General features: G+C 37.9%; 1 protein-coding gene across 3 annotated transcripts in view; it reads right to left on the bottom strand.

Annotated features, from left to right (window-relative positions):
- Nucleotides 1-260: 260 nt before the first annotated feature.
- man2a2 (mannosidase, alpha, class 2A, member 2) overlaps nt 261-20769 on the bottom strand; it is a 65648-nt gene continuing 45139 nt past the window's right edge. For 2 of the 3 annotated variants that reach the window (XM_056451424.1, XM_056451425.1), the window contains exons 20-24: nt 18173-18314; nt 15067-15200; nt 4891-5085; nt 4548-4661; nt 261-3950 (exon numbers count right to left, since the gene is read on the bottom strand). In XM_056451424.1, coding sequence (XP_056307399.1) covers nt 3798-3950; nt 4548-4661; nt 4891-5085; nt 15067-15200; nt 18173-18314 — 738 coding nt within the window. In that variant the 3' untranslated portion in view covers nt 261-3797. Of the gene's footprint in view, nt 3951-4547; nt 4662-4890; nt 5086-11104; nt 11183-15066; nt 15201-18172; nt 18315-20769 lie in introns of all 3 variants that reach the window. The other variant, XM_056451426.1, reaches the window with a different exon arrangement.

Below are 20769 nucleotides of genomic sequence, written 5' to 3' on the forward strand. Positions count from 1 at the left end.
TAAATTAGGAAATTACCCAGGGAAAATTTAATTTAATACAGTGTGAAATATTCAGTCTGGCATTCGGCCCACATCCAATCAATCAAGTTTGGTTTTCGGCCATTTATAAGAAAACGTTTGGCCACCCCTGATCTAAATGAATGAAATATTTCCAAATAAAGCTATTCAAATCATGAAAATTATATTCATATTGCAGCAACCCAAATTATTGCAATGTGACTTGCCCGAGAATACAAGATATCAATCACAACCACTTTTTGTTTTTCTCCATGTGTGATCTTTATTAAACGTCCACTTTAATGTCTTTGCATTTGCTTTCACGAGTCATTTTTTATGAACGCACTCCTAAAGTAAACAAAACCAAACAATAAATTAACCTCTCCATTTTCTTAAGTAACCAAAAAAGGAAGTGATTTCCATCTCAGAACATACGACACAAATAAAGGACATCTAACAAAAAGAGATCTGTCGGAATGGAAAGCATATATGTGAAATGCACAGATGGGGAATATGAATCATACCGAATTACAGCAGCGAGCGAGCCTGAATCTCTTCCAAAGCAATCGGACAGACATTTGGCACTCCCGCACTGGGAGTTCCTCCTGCGGGGGAATTATCTTCCTGATAAGACGCTACTCCGGGAACTTGATTAGCCGGAGAAGCCGCCTGATGGCCTGACTGATGTAAATGGACGTGGTGCGCTACACAGAGATAATCAGGCTGGAGTTGAAAGTCAGAGAAGTGAGAGTATTTTTGTTCTGTTATTTCAATCAGAGAGAGAGAGCAGTACAGGTTTTCCTGGGCGAGACGACACGACAAGCTGACAGACAGACAAGACAGCAGAAATTTTATGCTGGAAATTGTCCGAGGCGACAGACAAATAGCCAGAAGGAATGACTGAGATGGCTCTGCTACACATCACGAATGGGTTTCCTACAACCAGATAAGGCCTAAATGGGTTCTTGTGTGGGGAAATTGGCTAAATCTGAGAGCAGATACCAACACTGGTACCTTTACAATCATATTCGAGCTGCGATTACCTGAAATAACTGTAAATCTATTGAATTTACCAATGTTTGGAGGAAGCCTGTAGACTTATCTAAGATGAAATAAGACAAATAACACTGCATATGTTGGACATCGGATCCCAAACTAAATTTATAAAGGCTCAAATATTAGTACGACAAAGAAAAAATGAAGAAAAAAAGAATATAGGTCCAAAAAACAAAACAAGAAAAGTGTTTTGGATGATCCACAGCTAGTTCAATATTAGTTAACTGAAGACGGAAAAGGAAAAGTCAAAACCTACTAAATAACCAATCAACGAAAGACCTGAACACTGCAGATAAAAGCCAGACGAGATGACGGAGATGGCTCTGCTACACATTACGAATGGATTTCCTACAACCAGATAAGCCCTAAATAAGTCCTTGTGTGGGGAAATCTGATTGAAGATGCCCAAAGATACCAACACTGGTACCTTATGATACTTGTACCATATTCAAGCTGCGATTACCTAATAAAATAACTGTAAATCTATTGAATTTACCAATGTTTGGGTAAATCTGTTGACTGATCCAAGCTGAAATAAGACAAGTAACGCTGCATATGTTGGACATCTGATCCCAAACTGGATTTAAAGTCTCAAATATTAGTACGACAATGCGCACATTCTGTGGATTGCTTTTAATTCGCAGCTAGTTCAGTATTAGTTAAAAGAAGATGAAGGAAGAGTCATAACCTACCAAATAACCAATCAAAGTGCACAGCCTGTGGATTGCTGCGATGCCAGATTATGAAAAATGGTCCAAATAACAAAACAAGAAAAATGTTTTGGATGATCCACAGCTAGTTCAATATTAGTTAACTGAAAACGGAAAAAAAAAAGTCAAAACCTACTAAATAACCAATCAACGAAACACCTGAACACTGCAGACAAAAGCCAGACGAGACGACTGAGATGGCTATGCTACACATCACGAATGGGTTTCCTACAACCAGATAAGCCCTAAATCAGTTTTTATCTGGGGAAATTGGCTAAATCTAAGTGGAGATGCCCAAAGATACCAACACTGATACCTTTACAATCATATTCGAGCTGCGATTACCTGAAAATACTGTATATCTATTGAATTTACCAATGTTTGGATGTCGGGGTAAGCCTGTAGACTGATCTAAGATGAAATAAGACAAGTAACGCTGCATATGTTGGACATCTGATCCCAAACTGAATTTAAAAAGTCTTAAATATTAGTACGACAATGCGCAGTCTGTGGATTGCTGTTAATTCACAGCTAGTTCAGTATTAGTTAACAGAAGATGGAGAAGGAAAAGTCATTACTCACCAAATAACCAATCAAAGCGCACAGTCTGTGGATTGCTGCTATGCCAGATTATGGAAAACTTGTCAAAATAACCAACCCACAGCTAGGTTATTAGTTAACAGAAGATGGAAAAGAAAAAGAAAATCAACCTACTAAATCAACGAAAGACCCGAACACCGCAGACAAAAGCCAGACGAGATGACTGAGATGGCTCTGCTACACATCACGAATGGGTTTCCTACCACCAGATAAGGCATGAACGCATTTTCATGAGGGGAAATTGGTTAAATATGAGCCCAGGAGCTTAAAGATACCCACGATGGTACCTGTACAACTGGATACAAGCTGCGATTACCTGAAAATACTGTTTATCTAGCACATGTATTGAAGTCTAGGTAAGCTCGTAGACCGATCCAAGTCTTGAAATAAGACCAACTCTGCATAACTCGGAAATCTGATCCCCAAGAAGGCTCAAATCTGCATATAATATGACCAAGCACACATTCGGCGGGATTCTGCTGTGCCAGATCGAGGAAAAGTGGTCAAAAGTAATGGAAATGTATTGCAGATATTCTAAAACAGAAGATCTGGGAAGGGAAAAGGTTAGTGATTTCGAGTCGTAGCCGACTAAATAACCAACCAATGACAGCAAGCCACAGCCCTTGACTGCCGCAGGCTCATGGACATCTTTTGCTGTCAAAGTGTTGCAAGCCGTAATGAAAGAAAGAGATCTGTAAATGCCGCAGCATTGACAGCCTTCACAGGCCGAGCGTGGTGATTGACATTCATAGAAAGAAAAAAAAAAACACACATACACGCGGCCGCCGAGTGTAGGCAGAATCGTCCACACAGTAGAGAGATAAACAAATAAAAAGAACGGCGTGCGCTCAAACAATGAGACAGATTCAAGCGTAGCTCCCAAGGCCTGAGGAGTGGAAAAACAAACGGAAATGGAGAAAGAAAAAACGCCAAAGAGAAGCTTCCCATATTGCACTGAGTCCCACAGTTTTGTATAGATCCAGCTGTGTGTGTGTGTGTAGCTTTTTGGAGACTATTTACATATAGTACGAACTCCAGGGATGATATATAAAAAGAAAGAATGAGAAACGGTCAGCAGGTTCCAGCCAAAGACAAAAAGGAAACAAAAAAACAATGGTGGGCTCTGCTGGAATAAGAAGATGTTGACTGATCAGCGCTCTGCCTGATAAAATCTCCCCCAAAAAAACAAAACAAAAAAATGTACGGACATTCTTATCTCAACACCCGGCCCGGCTACCAAATCTGACTTTGGCTGGAACGCTCTCTGTTTTTATTTCTCCCCTTTATTGAGCGCCTTCATGTTGATTTGGATACATTAAGTCTGGATCAACCATCTCCAAAAAGAGTTCGCTGCTCATCCAATTGTGGATCTCTATGCTTTCGCACAGGTTCCAAGGGTCCACCCGGAGAGCCCGGTTCTGGAGCAGCATGGTTCTAGCACAGCTTGAGCTTGTAGGCGGAGATCTCCATTGGCTCCAGACTGACGGAGGAGTCGTTGGAGAGCGGAGGCTGAGAGTGCATCAGAGACAGAGACATGGGCTGCAGGAGCTGGAGATCCAGCCCACGGAACAACCCAGAAACGGAGAGCTATGAAAGAGAGAGAGAGAGAGAGAGAGAGAGAGAGAGATCACAGACTCAGATTCAGAAGGACTAAATATAGCCCTTTTCAGACCTACAAAAACATCCACACATTTCTAGGCGAAACTACAAGCATCCACACATGTTTTAGGCCTCGTCATTTTAGCTGAACAGGACTCAACTCAAAAGTAATATGGAGTAGGTGTAGTTGAAAGTTTTTTTAAACGCATGAGAATCGGGTCATGCTTTACAATAAGGTTATAACATAGCATAAACTAATAATTAACAAGTCTTGTACAGCATTTATGAATCATATTTTAACATTTATTAATGCATCATTAAAATTCAAAGTTGTGCTTGTTTACATTAGGTGATTGCAGTCTTGTCTTCAGAAACATTTTTTTGTTGTGCTGGTTGAAAGTCTCTTCACAGTCCAATAGTAATGAGTAAAGTAAATGATCTAAATGTGTTTATATGTATTTTTAGATTCTGGGTAAAGCATAAATCGTTTTTTATTGGCAAATTACAATTATTGGTGCATCCGTATTATATACACATGATATATGCTTCATATGTTTTAGTAAAATAGAATAATAAAACTCTAACCTGGCCTTGTGTGGTGGTGCAGTTGAAACCAGGATTCTGCGGCTCCAGACCACAGTCCAGGCCCAGTCTGTGCAGCAGCAAAGCCATATACGGAGATGGAGAGTGAGCGTCCTGCTGGAAAAAAGAATAATAGAAAACCAAATAAAAGTCAATAAAAAGCACCCTCCCCCCCCCCCCCCCCCTCCAAACACATCCACAATAAAAACCAGCAGACCACAAGATCCACAACACTTGAAGTCTGAACACTTTTTTTCTCATTACGAACTCAAGTCCTCATCAGTTTCACAGCAGCCGAAATCGATACTGACACACTATTTTTTTTCTTCTCAGGGCTTTCATTTACCGGGCTTTGGATACTCCTGAGGTTCAGCAGGTGGAAGTCGCAGGGCAGCGTGCCAGCCAATGGGGCGAAGGTTCTCATGGGTGGCACGCCATGTTTCCTGGGCAACACGGGCAGTGCCAGCACCTCGTGGTTGAGGATGGTGGAGGTCATGTGACTAAGCAGCGACGGGAAGCTGACCGGTCTGCTGTCCACCGGCTGAAAGATAGACATGCTTCAGGACAAAGTACAAGTAAAACCACAATCCATTGACTTCTATTATTCATTTAACACACTGGGGTGACTGTATGGTATTAGCACAAGCTCAGTACACATTCTACATCTATAAAGCAACATTACAATATGGTCGGGACATTTTGTAAAATGCAGTAAAATTCTTGTTAAAGAGAAAGATGAAAATTGCCTCATCGTAAAATATCATGAAGATATCACAAAAGATCTCATGAAGAACGCTGGTTGTGGCACACATTGACTTCTATAGTAGGAAACAAATGACTATGGAAGTCAGTGGACGCTTTGATCAGTTGTGTGCAATAAAAGCAACTCAAAATGGTTTAACAAGTGAAAGCTGAGTGAATGATGGTAGAATAACAATTATTGGGTAAACTATACCTTTAGGCTTTACTTAATTGACAAAAGTACAAAGAAAGGATTTCCAGTGTTTTCACCAACCAAACAAAGGGTATTCTGTAAATATTTCCCATTTACAATTAGTCATTTAGCAGATGATTTTGTCCAAAGCAACTAACAATTGTATATAAAATATAAATTATATAAAGTATATAAAATATAAACATCTGATTTCGATGTCGTTCCTTTTAGTTACCACATTTACTTGTGTGGGAATTATTGATACTAATTCTAAAACTAAAACTAAAGTTTTACAAGCTAATTTTTTTCAGTCTTGAGATGCTCAACAATACCAGATACCAGACTTGAGATGCTCAGCAATACCAGATACCAGACTTGAGATGCTCAGCATTATCAGATACCAGACTTGAGATGCTCAGCAATACCAGATACCAGACTTGAGATGCTCAGCAATACCAAATACCAGACTTGAGATGCTCAGCAATACCAGATACCAGACTTGAGATGCTCAACAATACCAGATACCAGACTTGAGATGCTCAGCAATACCAGATACCAGACTTGAGATGCTCAGCATTATCAGATACCAGACTTGAGATGCTCAGCAATACCAGATACCAGACTTGAGATGCTCAGCAATACCAAATACCAGACTTGAGATGCTCAGCAATACCAGATACCAGACTTGAGATGCTCAGCAATACCAGATACCAGACTTGAGATGCTCAGCAATACCAGATACCAGACTTGAGATGCTCAGCAATACCAGATACCAGACTTGAGATGCTCAGCAATACCAGATACCAGACTTGAGATGCTCAGCAATACCAGATACCAGACTTGAGATGCTCAGCAATACCACATACCAGACTTCAGATGCTCAGCAATACCAGACTTCAGATGCTCAACTATACCAGACACCAGTCTTCAGATGCTCATCAATACCAGACACCAGACTTCAGATGCTCAGCTATACCATATACCAGACTTCAGATGCTCAGCAATACCAGATACCAGACTTGAGATGCTCAGTAATACCAGACACCAGTCTTTAGATGCTCAGCAATACCAGATACCAGACTTGAGATGCTCAGCAATACCAGATACCAGACTTGAGATGATCAAAAATTCCAGAAACCAGATTCGAGATGCTCAACTATACCAGACACCAGTCTTCAGATGCTCATCAATACCAGACACCAGACTTCAGATGCTCAGCTATACCATATACCAGACTTCAGATGCTCAGCAATACCAGATACCAGACTTGAGATGCTCAGTAATACCAGACACCAGTCTTTAGATGCTCAGCAATACCAGACACCAGTCTTGAGATGCTCAACAGTACCAGATACAAGACTTCAGATGCTCAGCAATACCAGACACCAGTCTTGAGATGCTCAACAATACCACATACCAGACTTGAGATGCTCAGCAATACCAGACACCAGTCTTCAGATGCTCAGCAATACCAGACACCAGTCTTCAGATGCTCAGCAATACCAGACACCAGACTTCAGATGCTCAGCTATACCATATACCAGACTTCAGATGCTTAACAATACCAGATACCAGGCTTCAGTAGCTCAACAATTAGTGGTCCTCAATTGCATGATGTCCCATAGATGATCAATAGGAGACATATCTGGATGGTCAAGCCATGCCTGCAAAACCATGCTGTACATTCAGAGACTTGATCTAATAACTATAGACTTCTCATGATTGATGTAATCTTGATGGCAGTATGTCAGGGGATCCATAATCCTGGACCAGGCCATATCCTGAGCAGATGTTGTGGTGGTCATGGAGGAGTGGAAAGCATAAGACTGATTCCTGAAAGACTCCAATTACAGACGAGTCTCTGCATTGATCCCGTGGGCCAATCTGAACACCCGCCGGTGACCTACTCACACCTGCAGCTTCTCTACGATGGATGTCCAGCATTCTCCAGGCTCCAGCGCCTAGACTGCTGCTCTGCACAGGAAGTTTTGCCAGAGGAGAAATGGTCGTGCCCACCTGAGCCTGGTTTCTCTCAAGGTTTTTCTCCTTCACTTTCGTCGATTAGTGAAGTTTGTTCCTCAAGTGAGCCAGTGGCGACAGTGATGGTTTGGGACTTGTGGAACTGCGCATCGATGGATTTGCTCTTCAGTGTTTGGACTTTCAGCAGTGAAAATTAAACCACAATTCTGAAAACTGAACTACACTGTTTCAATTTACTAGAACTTCTATGCTAAGCTGCTTTGACAAAATCTACATTGTAAATGCGCTGTAGTTCAGTTCAGTTTAGTTTAATTTTTACTGATTAAAGTCCAAACACTGAAAAGCAAATCCATCCATCCAAGTCCCAAACCAAGTAAGCCAGTGGCGAGGAACAAACTTCACCAATTGACGAAAGTGAAGGGGAAAAAAAACTTGAGAGACCAGATTCAGTTGGGAAAAACCATTTCTCCTCTGGCCAAACTTCTTGTGCAGAGCTGCAGTCTACTACTACTACTACTACTAATAATAATAATAATATTAATACATGTTCAATGAAGTGTATTTGTTGTGAAGAGCTCATGTGGTTGGCATAATCTCTTCAAGTCATTGTAGGGTCGGCATCATCTCTTCACGTCTTGAATCTGACCAAGTGGCACTCCAAGATTTCTACACCTTCATACCATGACAATGGTTTACATTCGTTTCCGTTGTTCTTTAAGATTGAGGTTTATACATCGTTTTTCTCAGAATCAATATGAAACGTGGACCTGAGAGCATCAAGTCTTTTTTGACTCTCTGACCATGAGAAGCCGTAATGCCTTTACTGCACAGAGCTGATGTACAGTGTAGCTTTCTACTTCGCTAACAAAGATGTATGCTGCATTTCTTGATGCACCTGAGGCTGTGTTCAGTGACAGCGGTTTTTCTAAGCCCATGTGCTTTTATTTAACGCCACAGAATGACTGTATTTTATGCATTGCCATCTGAAGGCTCAAAGGTTGAGCACATTCAGCTGAGGTTTCCTGCATTGTGCTGCACACAGTGAGATCTCTGCAGTATTCCATCAAGCATTCCACAAAATGATTTACAGTCGCTGGTGAAAGACTTCGTTGCAATTTTTGCACTGAGAATGCTTTTTGTTGTTATTGTTGAAAATCCTCTCATGAATTTTGCCACAAAATGATGAGCCACGAAGGAGATTGAGATGCTCATTTGTGACCATGGATCACAGAGTCAGTTTTTTGAAATTGAGATTTATAATCATCTAGAAACTGAATACAGCGGAGAAAATAAGTACTGAACAAGTCTTGTTTTTTTCCTGGGAATAATATTTCAAAAGGAGCTGTTGTTAACATGGAGTTGAACCAGATTTTGGTAAAAACCCAAACAATACAAACAATGATAATAAAACAAAAGAATCTGAAAAATGAGTTCTGTGTAATAACAATGAAATGACACCAAGAGAAAGTGCTGAACTACTGAAATGTATTTAATACTTTATAAAAGGCTTTTTTGATGATGGCAGCTGAAAGACGCCTCTCATATAGAGAATTAAGTCACATGAATTGCTCAGGTGTGAGTGTTTCACAGACTTCAACAGAGTGTAAAAATCTTGATGGTTCTGTGGGTCTCGTCTAACAAATCTGAGCTATATTTTGTTCTTTCTATTGGTTTTAAGTCAGGTGATTGGCTGGGCCATTCTACAGCTTGATTTTCTTTCTCTGAAAGCATTAGAGAGTCTCCTTCACTGTGTTTTGGATCATTGTCTTGCTGAAATGTCCACCCTCGATTCATCGTCATCATCCTGATAATGTAGATGTTAGACTGAAGCAGCTAATATTATTTTACACTGACGAAGGGAAGAGGGTTTCTGAAGAACTACTGAGAGATTTTAGCTGCTGTCTGGGCTTTCACTCCCTTTCTACACTTCCCTTTTTTCATGTCTTCAATACCTTTATCGGTGTCATTTTATTTTGTTACACATAACTTCATTTGTAAACTTATTAGTTTTGTTTTTGTTTGCCTATATGGATTTCTTTGATTGTTACCAACATCTGGGTAAAGTTTCAAGTCAACATCACCTTTAGAAGTATGTTTTCTGAGAAAAATGATGACATGTTCAATACTTATTTTCTACACTGTAAGCTTTCTATTGATTTATGGTTTGTTAAGGTAGAAAGATATTTTGCTAAGATACAATCATTTGTGATTTTGGAATCTGCAGCTTCAACAAATTTCTAAATATTGAGAAAATTGCCTTTAAAAGTTGAAGAAATCATGTCCTTGAGGCATATTACTTATCAAAAATTATATTTTTATATGTTTGCAGAAAAAAAGTCTTTATGGGACATTATATTAACTTATAATGATTTTTGGCATGAAAAAAAATTGTCCTTGCAACTTAAGTCCCATGAAGTGCTTTGAAATGGGCATTTTTTATTCGATGTTTGACAATTTCAACTGAAACATGAAGACAGGCTGTCAGGTGTCATCCTTCCTCCAGCATGCAAAAGTATCTCCAATATTGATCCAATATTTGTTTTTACCGCTGTCACTCTCTCATGTGCACGCACAAACAGTGGATTTGCTTAAACAGGGGTACGCAGATGTACAAATTGTGGACAGACAATTTAGGCTACTTATCTGTTTTATGGGAATTATCGGCAAGAAAAATTTTAAATGGGCGAACATTTTTTAGTCTTATGCCTTACCCAGAATATAAAAATACGGTCACACTTTATTTTGATGGTCCGTTTGTTGAATTTAAGTTACATTGCATCTACATGCCAACTAATTCTCATTAGATTATAAGTAGACTGTTAGGGTAGAGTTAGGGTAAGTGTAAGTTGACATGTACCTGCAAAGTTTCTTATGGTCAGTTAAATGTCTGTTGAAGGAGCAGTATCAGCAGATATTAAGCAGACAGTCTACTAATACTCAAGTGGACCATCAAAATAAAGTGTTACCAGAAATAGATATAAACACATTTAGATTATTTACGTTTTTTATTATTATTGGACTGTGAAGAGATTTTCAACCAGCACAACAAAATGTTTCTGAAGACAATCACCCACTGCACCTTTAATTTCACAGGACCTTTAAGGTTTTGTGGTCTCAAGTCACATTTTATACCCAAACATGAAACCATCACACATTACCAGCTCACCTGCATATTGTGGACTGTTTCATAAAAGTTCAATTTGGATATTCTACAACCTTTTCACATATATTAGCCTCCATTTAAAGTTCTTTCAGGAAAATAAAATAGTTTATATTTACAAGACACATTTACGTTTGTCAGTGAAAACACTGGAAGTCTTCTCTAGTCGTATCAATTAAATAAAAGTTACAGAGAATAAGCCAAAAATCACATATTCTTGATTTCAGTGCACTTTACAAAACGTCCCAACTTATTTAATCCTCCCGAATACAGGTTTGTACATCCTACTGCTCTACAGGTTGCCATCTTCTCATGCTATATCACTGCTTTGAGGGCACAGCAGCACAGGTACAGATAGCAGACAGGAAGAGACCTTTGGCCTCTTAATCCAGGTGGAAACCTGTCACTTGTTGCTATGGTAACAAGCCGAACTAGGGCTCTCGGAAATTGCTAGAGTGCTACTCTCCACCGCTGCAGCGAGGTTACCTCTTCCTGGCCGTCTCCTAAAATACCAGCAATGATTTTGTTTAGCATGTTGGTGACTTTGGCATAGGAGCCAGCAGGCTGCATGCATGAGGAGAGAAAGACAAGATTATGAGTGAATGAGCAAGCACAAAGAGGATGTGTAAAATGCATGAGGAAGGCGTGTAATGATAGGAAACACAAGGGGTGGTGTAGATGATGTCTATTATTAACTATTATTAACTATATTGAATCTTTCAGGCAACGATTTGAGTAAAAAATAGATATATATTATTCAAATCAGCCGGCGTGTATAAACTCTAAAGCCCATTAAGTGTTATTACACACTTGCCAGCTTTGAAACGCACTGGTCTCAACGTGATTCTCTCCCTGGAGCTTTTTACAAAGCTCTCATGATTAACCAAAGAGGGCCTCCTACAGGCCACTGAGTGAAATTACACTTCCCATAATGCTCACACTAATACTGGACAGCAATATTTTGGTATGCATAAAGAGATCTCTCCTGTGAAGCCCAAATTGCAGCCAGGCTCCAATTAGAGAAATCAGCTCATGCCAGTTCAGGGTGTGCAGGTTTTTATCAGTCAGCCAGAAACAAAATTGCATTAAAGGAGGTCATATCAGCTTGTTTTAGCGTGTGATGTCACTTCAAAGGGAGTCATTCTATATATATATATATATATATATATATATATATATATATATATATATTTCAATTGAGTAGAATTAACTTTCAGTCAGTTCTGAGTTAACTACACTCATTTCAATTGATAAAGTTGACTGTTGGGTTTTACAGTGCAGTATTGGAAGGAGTTCAGATACCGTGTTGAAAAGCGTTTTGAACTCCGTGTTGAAAGTAATGAGTTAATTAAATACCTTATTACTTCAACTTAAATGAAGTAATCAGTACTCATATAAAGTACAGTACAGTACTCATATAGATTAGTTTATTAACTCCAATTGTTTGTATCAATCGGTGTCCTCAAATGGTTTGAGTTGCCTTAAAAATTAGGTTTTACAGTACTCAGTTGGCTTGAGTTCTCTTCATTTATTGGGTTTTACTGCGCTCAAATTGCTTCTTTTACTCAAATGAATTAAGTTCACAGTACTCACTGGGATTAGTTTTGAACTTAAATTGTTTGTTGCAATCGGTTTCCTCAAATGGTTTGAATTACCTTAACTTTTTGGGTTTTACAGTGTCTGATTGTAGAATTCTGTAATTCCCGAGGCTTAGCTGTGTCACCAACAAGAAATGCTATTTATTCATAAATCTATTATATTGATAAATGTGATAGGTGGCATGGTGGCTCAGTGGTTAGCACTGTCGCCGCACAGCAAGGAGGTTGCTGGTTCGAGTCCCAGTTGGGCTAGTTGGCATTTCTGTGTGGAGTTTGCATGTTCTCCTTTTGTTCACGTAGGTTTCCAATGGCTGCTCCGGTTTCCCCCACAGTTCAAAGACATGTGCTATAGGTGAATTGGGTAAACTAAAACTGTCCATAGTGTGCGAGTGTGTAAATGAGAGTGTATTGGTGTTTCCCAGTACTGGGTTGCACCTGGAAGGTCATCAGCTGCATAAAACATATGCTGGAATGGTTGGCGTATTTTTGACATAACCCCGTGTCTATTTAATTAGATGCCATGAAAGAGAACTTTTAATACTCGACTGACACCTTGTGACGACTTTTCTGAGCGCACGCTTAATGTCTGCATGAAAATATAGCTAATATCTATCTATCTATCTATCTATCTATCTATCTATCTATCTATCTATCTATCTATCTATCTATCTATCTATCTATCTATATATATATATATATATATATATATATATATATATATATATATATATATATATATATATATGGAGACACCAGAGACTTTTCTTGCATCTTGTAATGAAAAAGCATAATATGATTAAATGTGATGAATCATTTTCATTACTCCTGATCACTGCAAACTTTATTGGACACATTTTTTAATTCTAAGTAAGAACTAGTTTGTGTTTTTGTCAACTAATTTTTCAAATATATTTATATATAATTTTGTCAGGCACTTTGTAGGTTGTAGGTTCAGATTTGTTTTAAGTTAGGCTAATGCATAGTTAAGATATTTTTACAGGTTATCGTTCTTACAGGATAATGTTAAAATGCATGTCAGTCAGCATTAGCATAAAGTCCTTAAAAAAAAGATCCCCTGTCTACTAAAACAGTGTTTCTCAACCACATTCCTGGAGGACCACCAACAATGCATGTTTTGCAGGGCTCGAAATTGCGACTGTTTTGGTCGCATATGCACCCGAAACTGAATCTACAAGACTACAAAATATATTTAGGAGCATTTGTGCGAGTGCATAAAATTGTTGCAGTGCGACCTGATTTCATTGCAAAATGTTCCCCGCATGCGCAGATTAACAGACATTCACGCATAATGCGTCTTTGCACCTAAAAACGTGAAACGCAGCGCTCAGGAATGGTTTAAAACAGTTGTCATGCCAACTTGCTACAGTAAACAAAGTCTGTGACGCTTTGCCCCGCCTTTGCACTCTTCTAATTAGCCTACTGCTCTGAAACTGAGAGAATAAAAATCTTTTAAAAAATCTTAAAAACACGAGGCGCTGAAAAAGACGGGAGTCATGCAAATCCGTCAAGTGCATGTGTTCAAAGAAAAAAGTATGAAAGGTAGCGCATTTGAGCAGAAAAACGTGAATGGATTAGTTACTATTAGCTGTCTATCACTGTCAATGCCCTCAGCCTTCAGATGACAAGGAGCAACAGCCGCGAAAATGTAAAGCGTTGAAGATGAAAATAACACTGACAGAGTTTGTTTTAGAAACCACCTACAGGTTTACAAGTTACACCTACAAGTTTCAAATACTACTACACTGTTTTCTAAGTGAGTGGATAAAAGACTTCCAGTGGGACAGAGTTTGCAGGTAACCACGTTTATCGCTGAATCTACACATTTTAAGCGTGAGATGTTTAATTTAATCCTTCATTTATTCAATTTAAACACCACTCATTAGAATCGTCAGCTCAGTTCATCCTATTCACGCCTGTGGGGGCATGCAGATTTTTATTTTTGATTAGTGGTGATTTAAAATGCAATAAATCTAAATGTGTAGTGGTGCTCTTCATTTTTTCACTGTTTTGGATGTCTCCTTTATCTGTCACACCCATTAAGCTGCGGTCACACTGGACTCCCATAGACTTCTATTCAGACCGGAAACGCAAGCTCTTGCGTCAAGTTTCGCAGATCGCTGCGTTGCAAAGTTCAAGCTTGATGAACTCTGACCTGCGAAATGGCATTACTTGACTGCGTGAGACCAATCAAGGATCAAAACATGACCTTTCTGGACAAAAAGTTAAAATATGGACCAATCGCTCGCTTTTGTAAGTGTCTAATCATCTTGTTTAATCCCGCCCCTTTTCGCAGTACCATACATCAGAGTTTCGCACACACAAACTCTAGTGCGAGCGCAGCTTTACAGGTCTTTCAGTCTCTGCTAATGAGCTGATGATCTGAATCAGGTGTGTTCACATGTTTAATAAGCACAGCTGGGGGTCATCCAGGAACGTGGTTGAGAAACACTGTACAATAACACAGTTTTGAAATATAAAGCTCCCAATTCACAGCAAAGTCACTTTCATACCAAACATTAAATTTTTTGTTTGTAAATTTGACCTAATTTAAACTTACCAAAAATCCTATACTAATCTAAACTCTGAGCTCGACATCTATTTAGCACAGGGGCGCTCAACCCTGTTCCTGGAGATCTGGACCTTCCTGCAGATTTCAGTTGCAACTCATATTAAACACACCTGCCTGTAATTATCAATTGATACTAATTAATTGGTTCAGGTGTGGTTGATCAGGGTTGGAGCTGAACTCTGTAGAAAGGTAGATCTCCTGGAACAGGGTTGAGCAGCCCTGATTTAACGCCTTTATATCCATGTCCAATCAGAACTCACCTTTGCACTGTTGCTCCGCCTTTCCAGAAGAAGACGGAACCTGTTGGCTGTTCGTTTGTTGTCTTTCAGGCCTTGTCCCAAACCCCTGTTATCGTCCTGCATCAGTCTGCGGTCCAGGATTACCTCCAGCTGACCTGTGGAAGATCGAGAGAGCATAAAAGGGAAAGATGAAGAGAGAGAGAGAGCGAGGCCGAGCATTAGACGGTACACTCACTTCATCTTCATTATTGGATACATTGCATCAAATCAATACACAAGCAGAGCACTGTGTCCCACTGTTAGTGTTTTCCACCTCCCGACCGTCTCGCTCCCTGATTCATGTTCCTCGCTGCTATGGATCTAAAAGCTAGCGCTTCTTTAGTCGATATGAAATTGAAAGCAACGTAATGAAGTAAGTTTTTCCAACAGCTCCGTTTGAGGAAAAAAGTTGGAATCATAGCATGGAAATGGCTCAGCTTATGAATATTAATTAGGGTGTGATTTTGTTGCTTAGTAACCATGAAGCATGAAGTCATGTAAACTAATTAATATGAATAAACCAATTAAAAAACATTTTATGTAAATATAATCCAATTAAAGGAGTGTGTCAAACGGCATATTAGTTCATACACTTAAATTTGCTCTTTAAAAGAAAACAAAGTACTATCCCGTAACTAATATGGTACTAATATAAAGATTTATCAAAGTTTCACAGATTTTATAGCAACATACAGGTATTTTACAGTTTGTGTGAATAATATGATTGCACCAAAATTTGGATCAGTGGTTAGCACTGTTGGCTCACAGAAAGAAGGTCGCTGGTTTGAGTCCCGGCTGGGTCAGTTGGCATTTCCGTGTGGAGTTTGAATGTTGGTGTAGGTTTCCTCTGGGTGCTCTGCTTTCCCCCAGAGCTTAGTTCAACATTCGCTATAGGTGAATTAGGTGAACATAATTAGCCGAGTTTGTGTGTGTGTGTGTGTGTGTGTGTGTGTGTGTGTGTGTGCGTGTGTGCGCGTGTGTGTGTGTGTGTGTGTGTGTGTGTGTGTGTGTCTGTGAGTGTATGGGTGTTTCATCAGCTGTTTAAAACATATGCCGGAATAGTTGGCGGTGCATTCCGCTGTGGCAACCCATGATAAATAAGGGACTAAGCCTAAGGAATGAATGAATGTTATCCTATTTATTTATATATACCGACACGCGCGAGCACACATACACACACCATTTGTATAGTAGTAGTCTTATAGGTTTATTTTAATTTTACAGAATTATATTTTTATTTTGTTAATACAAAAATTAGTGCAAAAACAGAATTGCAAATATCATTTATATTAACTCTTTTAAAATAGCAGTGCATAGCCCAACTTTATGCAAATGTATTTTTAGAACTAGAACAGTTTTAAATCATTAAATTTTTTGCATATCAGCCAGTGTTAAAGATTATTTTCATTTTAAATTGTTAAATAATTGGTGTACTAAATGGTATTTCAATGCATCAAATCTGTACTACTACTACTACAACAACAACTACTACTACTACAACAACTACTACAACAAGTAATACAACTACAACAACTACTGCAACAACAACTACCACTACTACAACAACAATTACTACTACAACAAGTAATACAACTACAACAACTACTGCAACAACAACTACCACTACTACAACAACAATTACTACTACAACAAGTAATACTACTACAACAACTACTCCATCTACTGCAACAACAACAGCATATTTTATTTTTTTATAATATTTTATTTTATTTTGTATTTTAATGCATCTGTACTACTACAACAACAACTACTACTACTACTACTACTACTACTACTACTACTACAACAGCAACAACAACTACTACTACTACAACAACAACAACAAATAATACTACTACAACTACTGCAGCAACAACAACAACAACAACTACTACTACAACAACAACTACTACTACTACTACTACTACAACAACTACTGCAACAATAACTACTACTACAACAACAACAACAACTACTACTACTACTACTATAACAACAACAACAGCAACAACTACCACTACAACAACTACTGCAACAACTACTACAACTATTTGTTTATTTTATTTTTGTATTTTAATGCATCAAATCTGCACTACTACAACAACAGCAACAACAACTACTACAACAACAACTACTACTGCAGCAACAACTACTACAACTACCACTACAACAACTACCACTACAACAAATACTGCAACAACAACTACTACAACAACAACAGCAACAACTACCACTACAACAACTACTGCAACAACTACTACAACAACAACTATTTTTTTTTATTTTGTATTTTAAAGCATCAAATCTGTACTACTACAACAACAGCAACAACAACTACTATTACAACAACAAGAACTACTACTGCAGCAACAACTACTACAACTACCAGTACAACAACTACTACTACTACTACAACAACTACTGCAACTACTACTACAACTACTGTGACAACAATACAACTACAACAACTACTCCAACTACTGCAACAACAACTACTACTACTACAACATCAACAACAACAACAAAAACAACAACTACTACTACTACTACAACAGGAACAACAACTACTACAACAGCAACAACTACTACTACAACAACAACAGCTACTACTACAACAACTACTACAACAACAACAGCTACTACTACAACTAATACTACTACTACAACAATAACTACTACTACAACAATTACAACTTCAACAAATACTGCAACAACTACTACTACTATTACTACTACTACTAATAATAATAATAATTATAATAATAATACAACTAATACTACAACTACTACTACAACAGGTACTACTACTACTACAACTACAAGTAATACTACTACAACTAATACTACTATTACACCTACTACTATTACAAAAACAACTACTACAACTACACAAAAATATAGTACTGTCAATTCATGTACAAATTTATACAAAGCTACAACTACTAATACTACAACTACAATAACAACTACAACCACACGTTACAACAACTACTACTACCACAACTACACAAAAATATAGTACAGTCATTTCATGTAAGAATTTTACATGTAAGATTTGTCATCATCCACTGCACAGAGCCCTACTCACCACTGGCCAGACTGGTGACCCCCAGAGCCTGTGCCGTGTGGAGCGTGAGCCGGTACTGGCTGTCCTGAATGTATGCTGTGCTGGGCATGGGGTAGAAATTGGCCTGTAGCGGAAGTTTCTGGAAGTACCGCCGAGGCTGAATCTGATGAGCAGAAAAGGCATGCAGCATTAGCTTGATTATCTGGCAGATGAGTAGTGTGGAGCCACAGTAGAACAAATCATCATCAACTTCTGCTCCATGGTGCTCACTGAAGAGAGAGTTCAAATGAATAACACAAACTCACTGTAATTTTACTCCCCCTCAGGTCATCTTTAGAGACTTCAGGACACTGGAGAAGATTTTTAGCTCAAAGTGGGATCTTTGGTGATTTATAAAATGCAAGTCAAAGGTTATCGGCACTTTGAGAGTCAAAGAAACACATACAGGCTAAACTAAACGAATACCCAAGGCTCCGGGTGATATATTGAGGCCTTATGAAACCAAATAACAGGACTGTGCAAGAAGATTAACCATTTAATGTCCAGTTTCTTAAAACCTAGCATCGTCAGGGGCCATAGTTATTAAGTGAGTTGTGCTTGCATAAAATAACCAGAAGTATTAAGTTTTAGATCTTAAAGCAGTGGTGGGGAAACTTTTTAGACCCGAGGGCCACATCAAGTTTTGCAAACCAAGTGAATGGACACGTCAAATCCTTCAAAAAATAACTTATTTATAGTGGCAGTATGCATAAAACACGTAACATCGGACAGAAACATGTCACATTAACACAAAACAATTATTTTAATAGTTATTATTGAGTCAAATTTACAAGTCAAATTAATTTGCACTGCTATTTATATTTACTTATCAATCATCACAAAACAATAAAATAATCCCTTAAAATATAATAATAATAATAATAATAATAATAATAATAATGTAATAATTTTTACAGTGGATAATAGAAAAGATATAGTCTGATAGAAACAAAAATCTCATATTAACACATTAAAAATAATTCTTAAAGTTGACTATTCAGTCAAATTTACGATAATATAATTTGCACTGCTTTTAGAATTCTTATAATTATATTAATATACAGATCAATCATCATAAAACTTGATAAAACCTCAAATCTTTGATTAAAGAACTTTTTTTAAGTGGATGTATGCATGGAAAATATATTCGATGACAAAAATTAACACATTTAACCAGCAATTATTATATAATTTGAGTCAAATTCGCAACAATATGTGAATTACTAAGCTTATATGCTCATATTAACCATTATAAATCTATGAGATAAAACGGAAGAATCTTAGTCTTAGTCTCATAAAGTCATGTTATTATGAGTGTGTTGATGTGAACAAGAAGCCTGAAAATAAAGTTATATTAATATCAACAGCAACACTCTCGCAAAATACCCAGCTGATTAAGTCGTTGCCTAATGTCATATATATTTTTTTTAAAAAGCGCACCTTGTCAACAAAAAGGCAGTGCAGTGCAGTCGCGTTTTTGGAACGTAAATGCGCCTTCGGTGTGATCTGCCCCTTAGGTTGTAGTCTTTAAAAACAGCAATACTTTCTTGGCATATTAGACCTACTGCTTTCCGTCATTTTCAGTCACGGTCAAGTGCATTTTAATTTCCGAGAGTGTGTTCTAATTCTACTGGTTGCACTAACTGTACCGCATGCAATACTGCCATCAACTGGCGTTCACTTGTATTGCATCATTAATTTACTAAGCGTGTGAATTCCTTCACGGTTTCAATGCACGTGACTGTTTCTATGCAGTGAAGTGATGTTTTTGTGCAGTTGAACGCAGCGCGGCTTCAGATCTAATCATCACAAAAGCATCATTTTAGTGAGTTTCATCACAAGAGTTTCATTTTATACATGGCTGCGGCGAGTACTGGCAAAATACATTTTGTAATTTAATTTAATATAGGCTAGTTTAAATAAATGTAAAAAAATTAATAGCCTATATAAATAAAAATAGGCCTAAAATGTTTTTAAATTAAATAAACAGGTTAGTTTCTGAAAAATGCACGTGTCCGTGTTTATCATTCCATTAAACACAAATAAGACAGGTATGTATATTCTGTATATATGAAGGAGCAGTCAATGCATGCACTGAAAAAATAGGCTAGCCACCTTAAAACTTAAATAGGCTATTAATAGCGTTTATAAAAGATAAATCACTTTTTTTGTGAAAGAGAGAATCTTGCAGGAGTGCTGTTATAAAGGAGTCTCAAATTACCAACGACCCCAACACGTTTTATTCCAGAACATTTGAGCTGGTTTCAGAGTTCTTTCACTTTCTTCTCCAGTTTTCTCTTCATTTTTAAAAATCGTTTTATTTAACTTGTTTGTTAATTAAATCCAGTTTTGTTATTTAGCATGCTAAGTTGCAAACTAATTTGTTGTGAGATGTGGCTGTGCCCTCATGTGCTGCTCGCGCTTCAACTGCTGCTGCTGAGAGAGAGCGCAAGAGAGCTATTGAAATAATAATTTTTTGTCCGAAAGTGTCAGTCAAGTAAATTATTTGTAGTTCATTTATTATTAATGACGATGATTAAAAAAGTAATACTTTTCATTTTATTCAATAATGTTAAAAC

This window comes from Danio aesculapii, chromosome 25 (genome assembly GCF_903798145.1).
Source record: "Danio aesculapii chromosome 25, fDanAes4.1, whole genome shotgun sequence".
Lineage (NCBI taxonomy): Eukaryota > Metazoa > Chordata > Actinopteri > Cypriniformes > Danionidae > Danio > Danio aesculapii.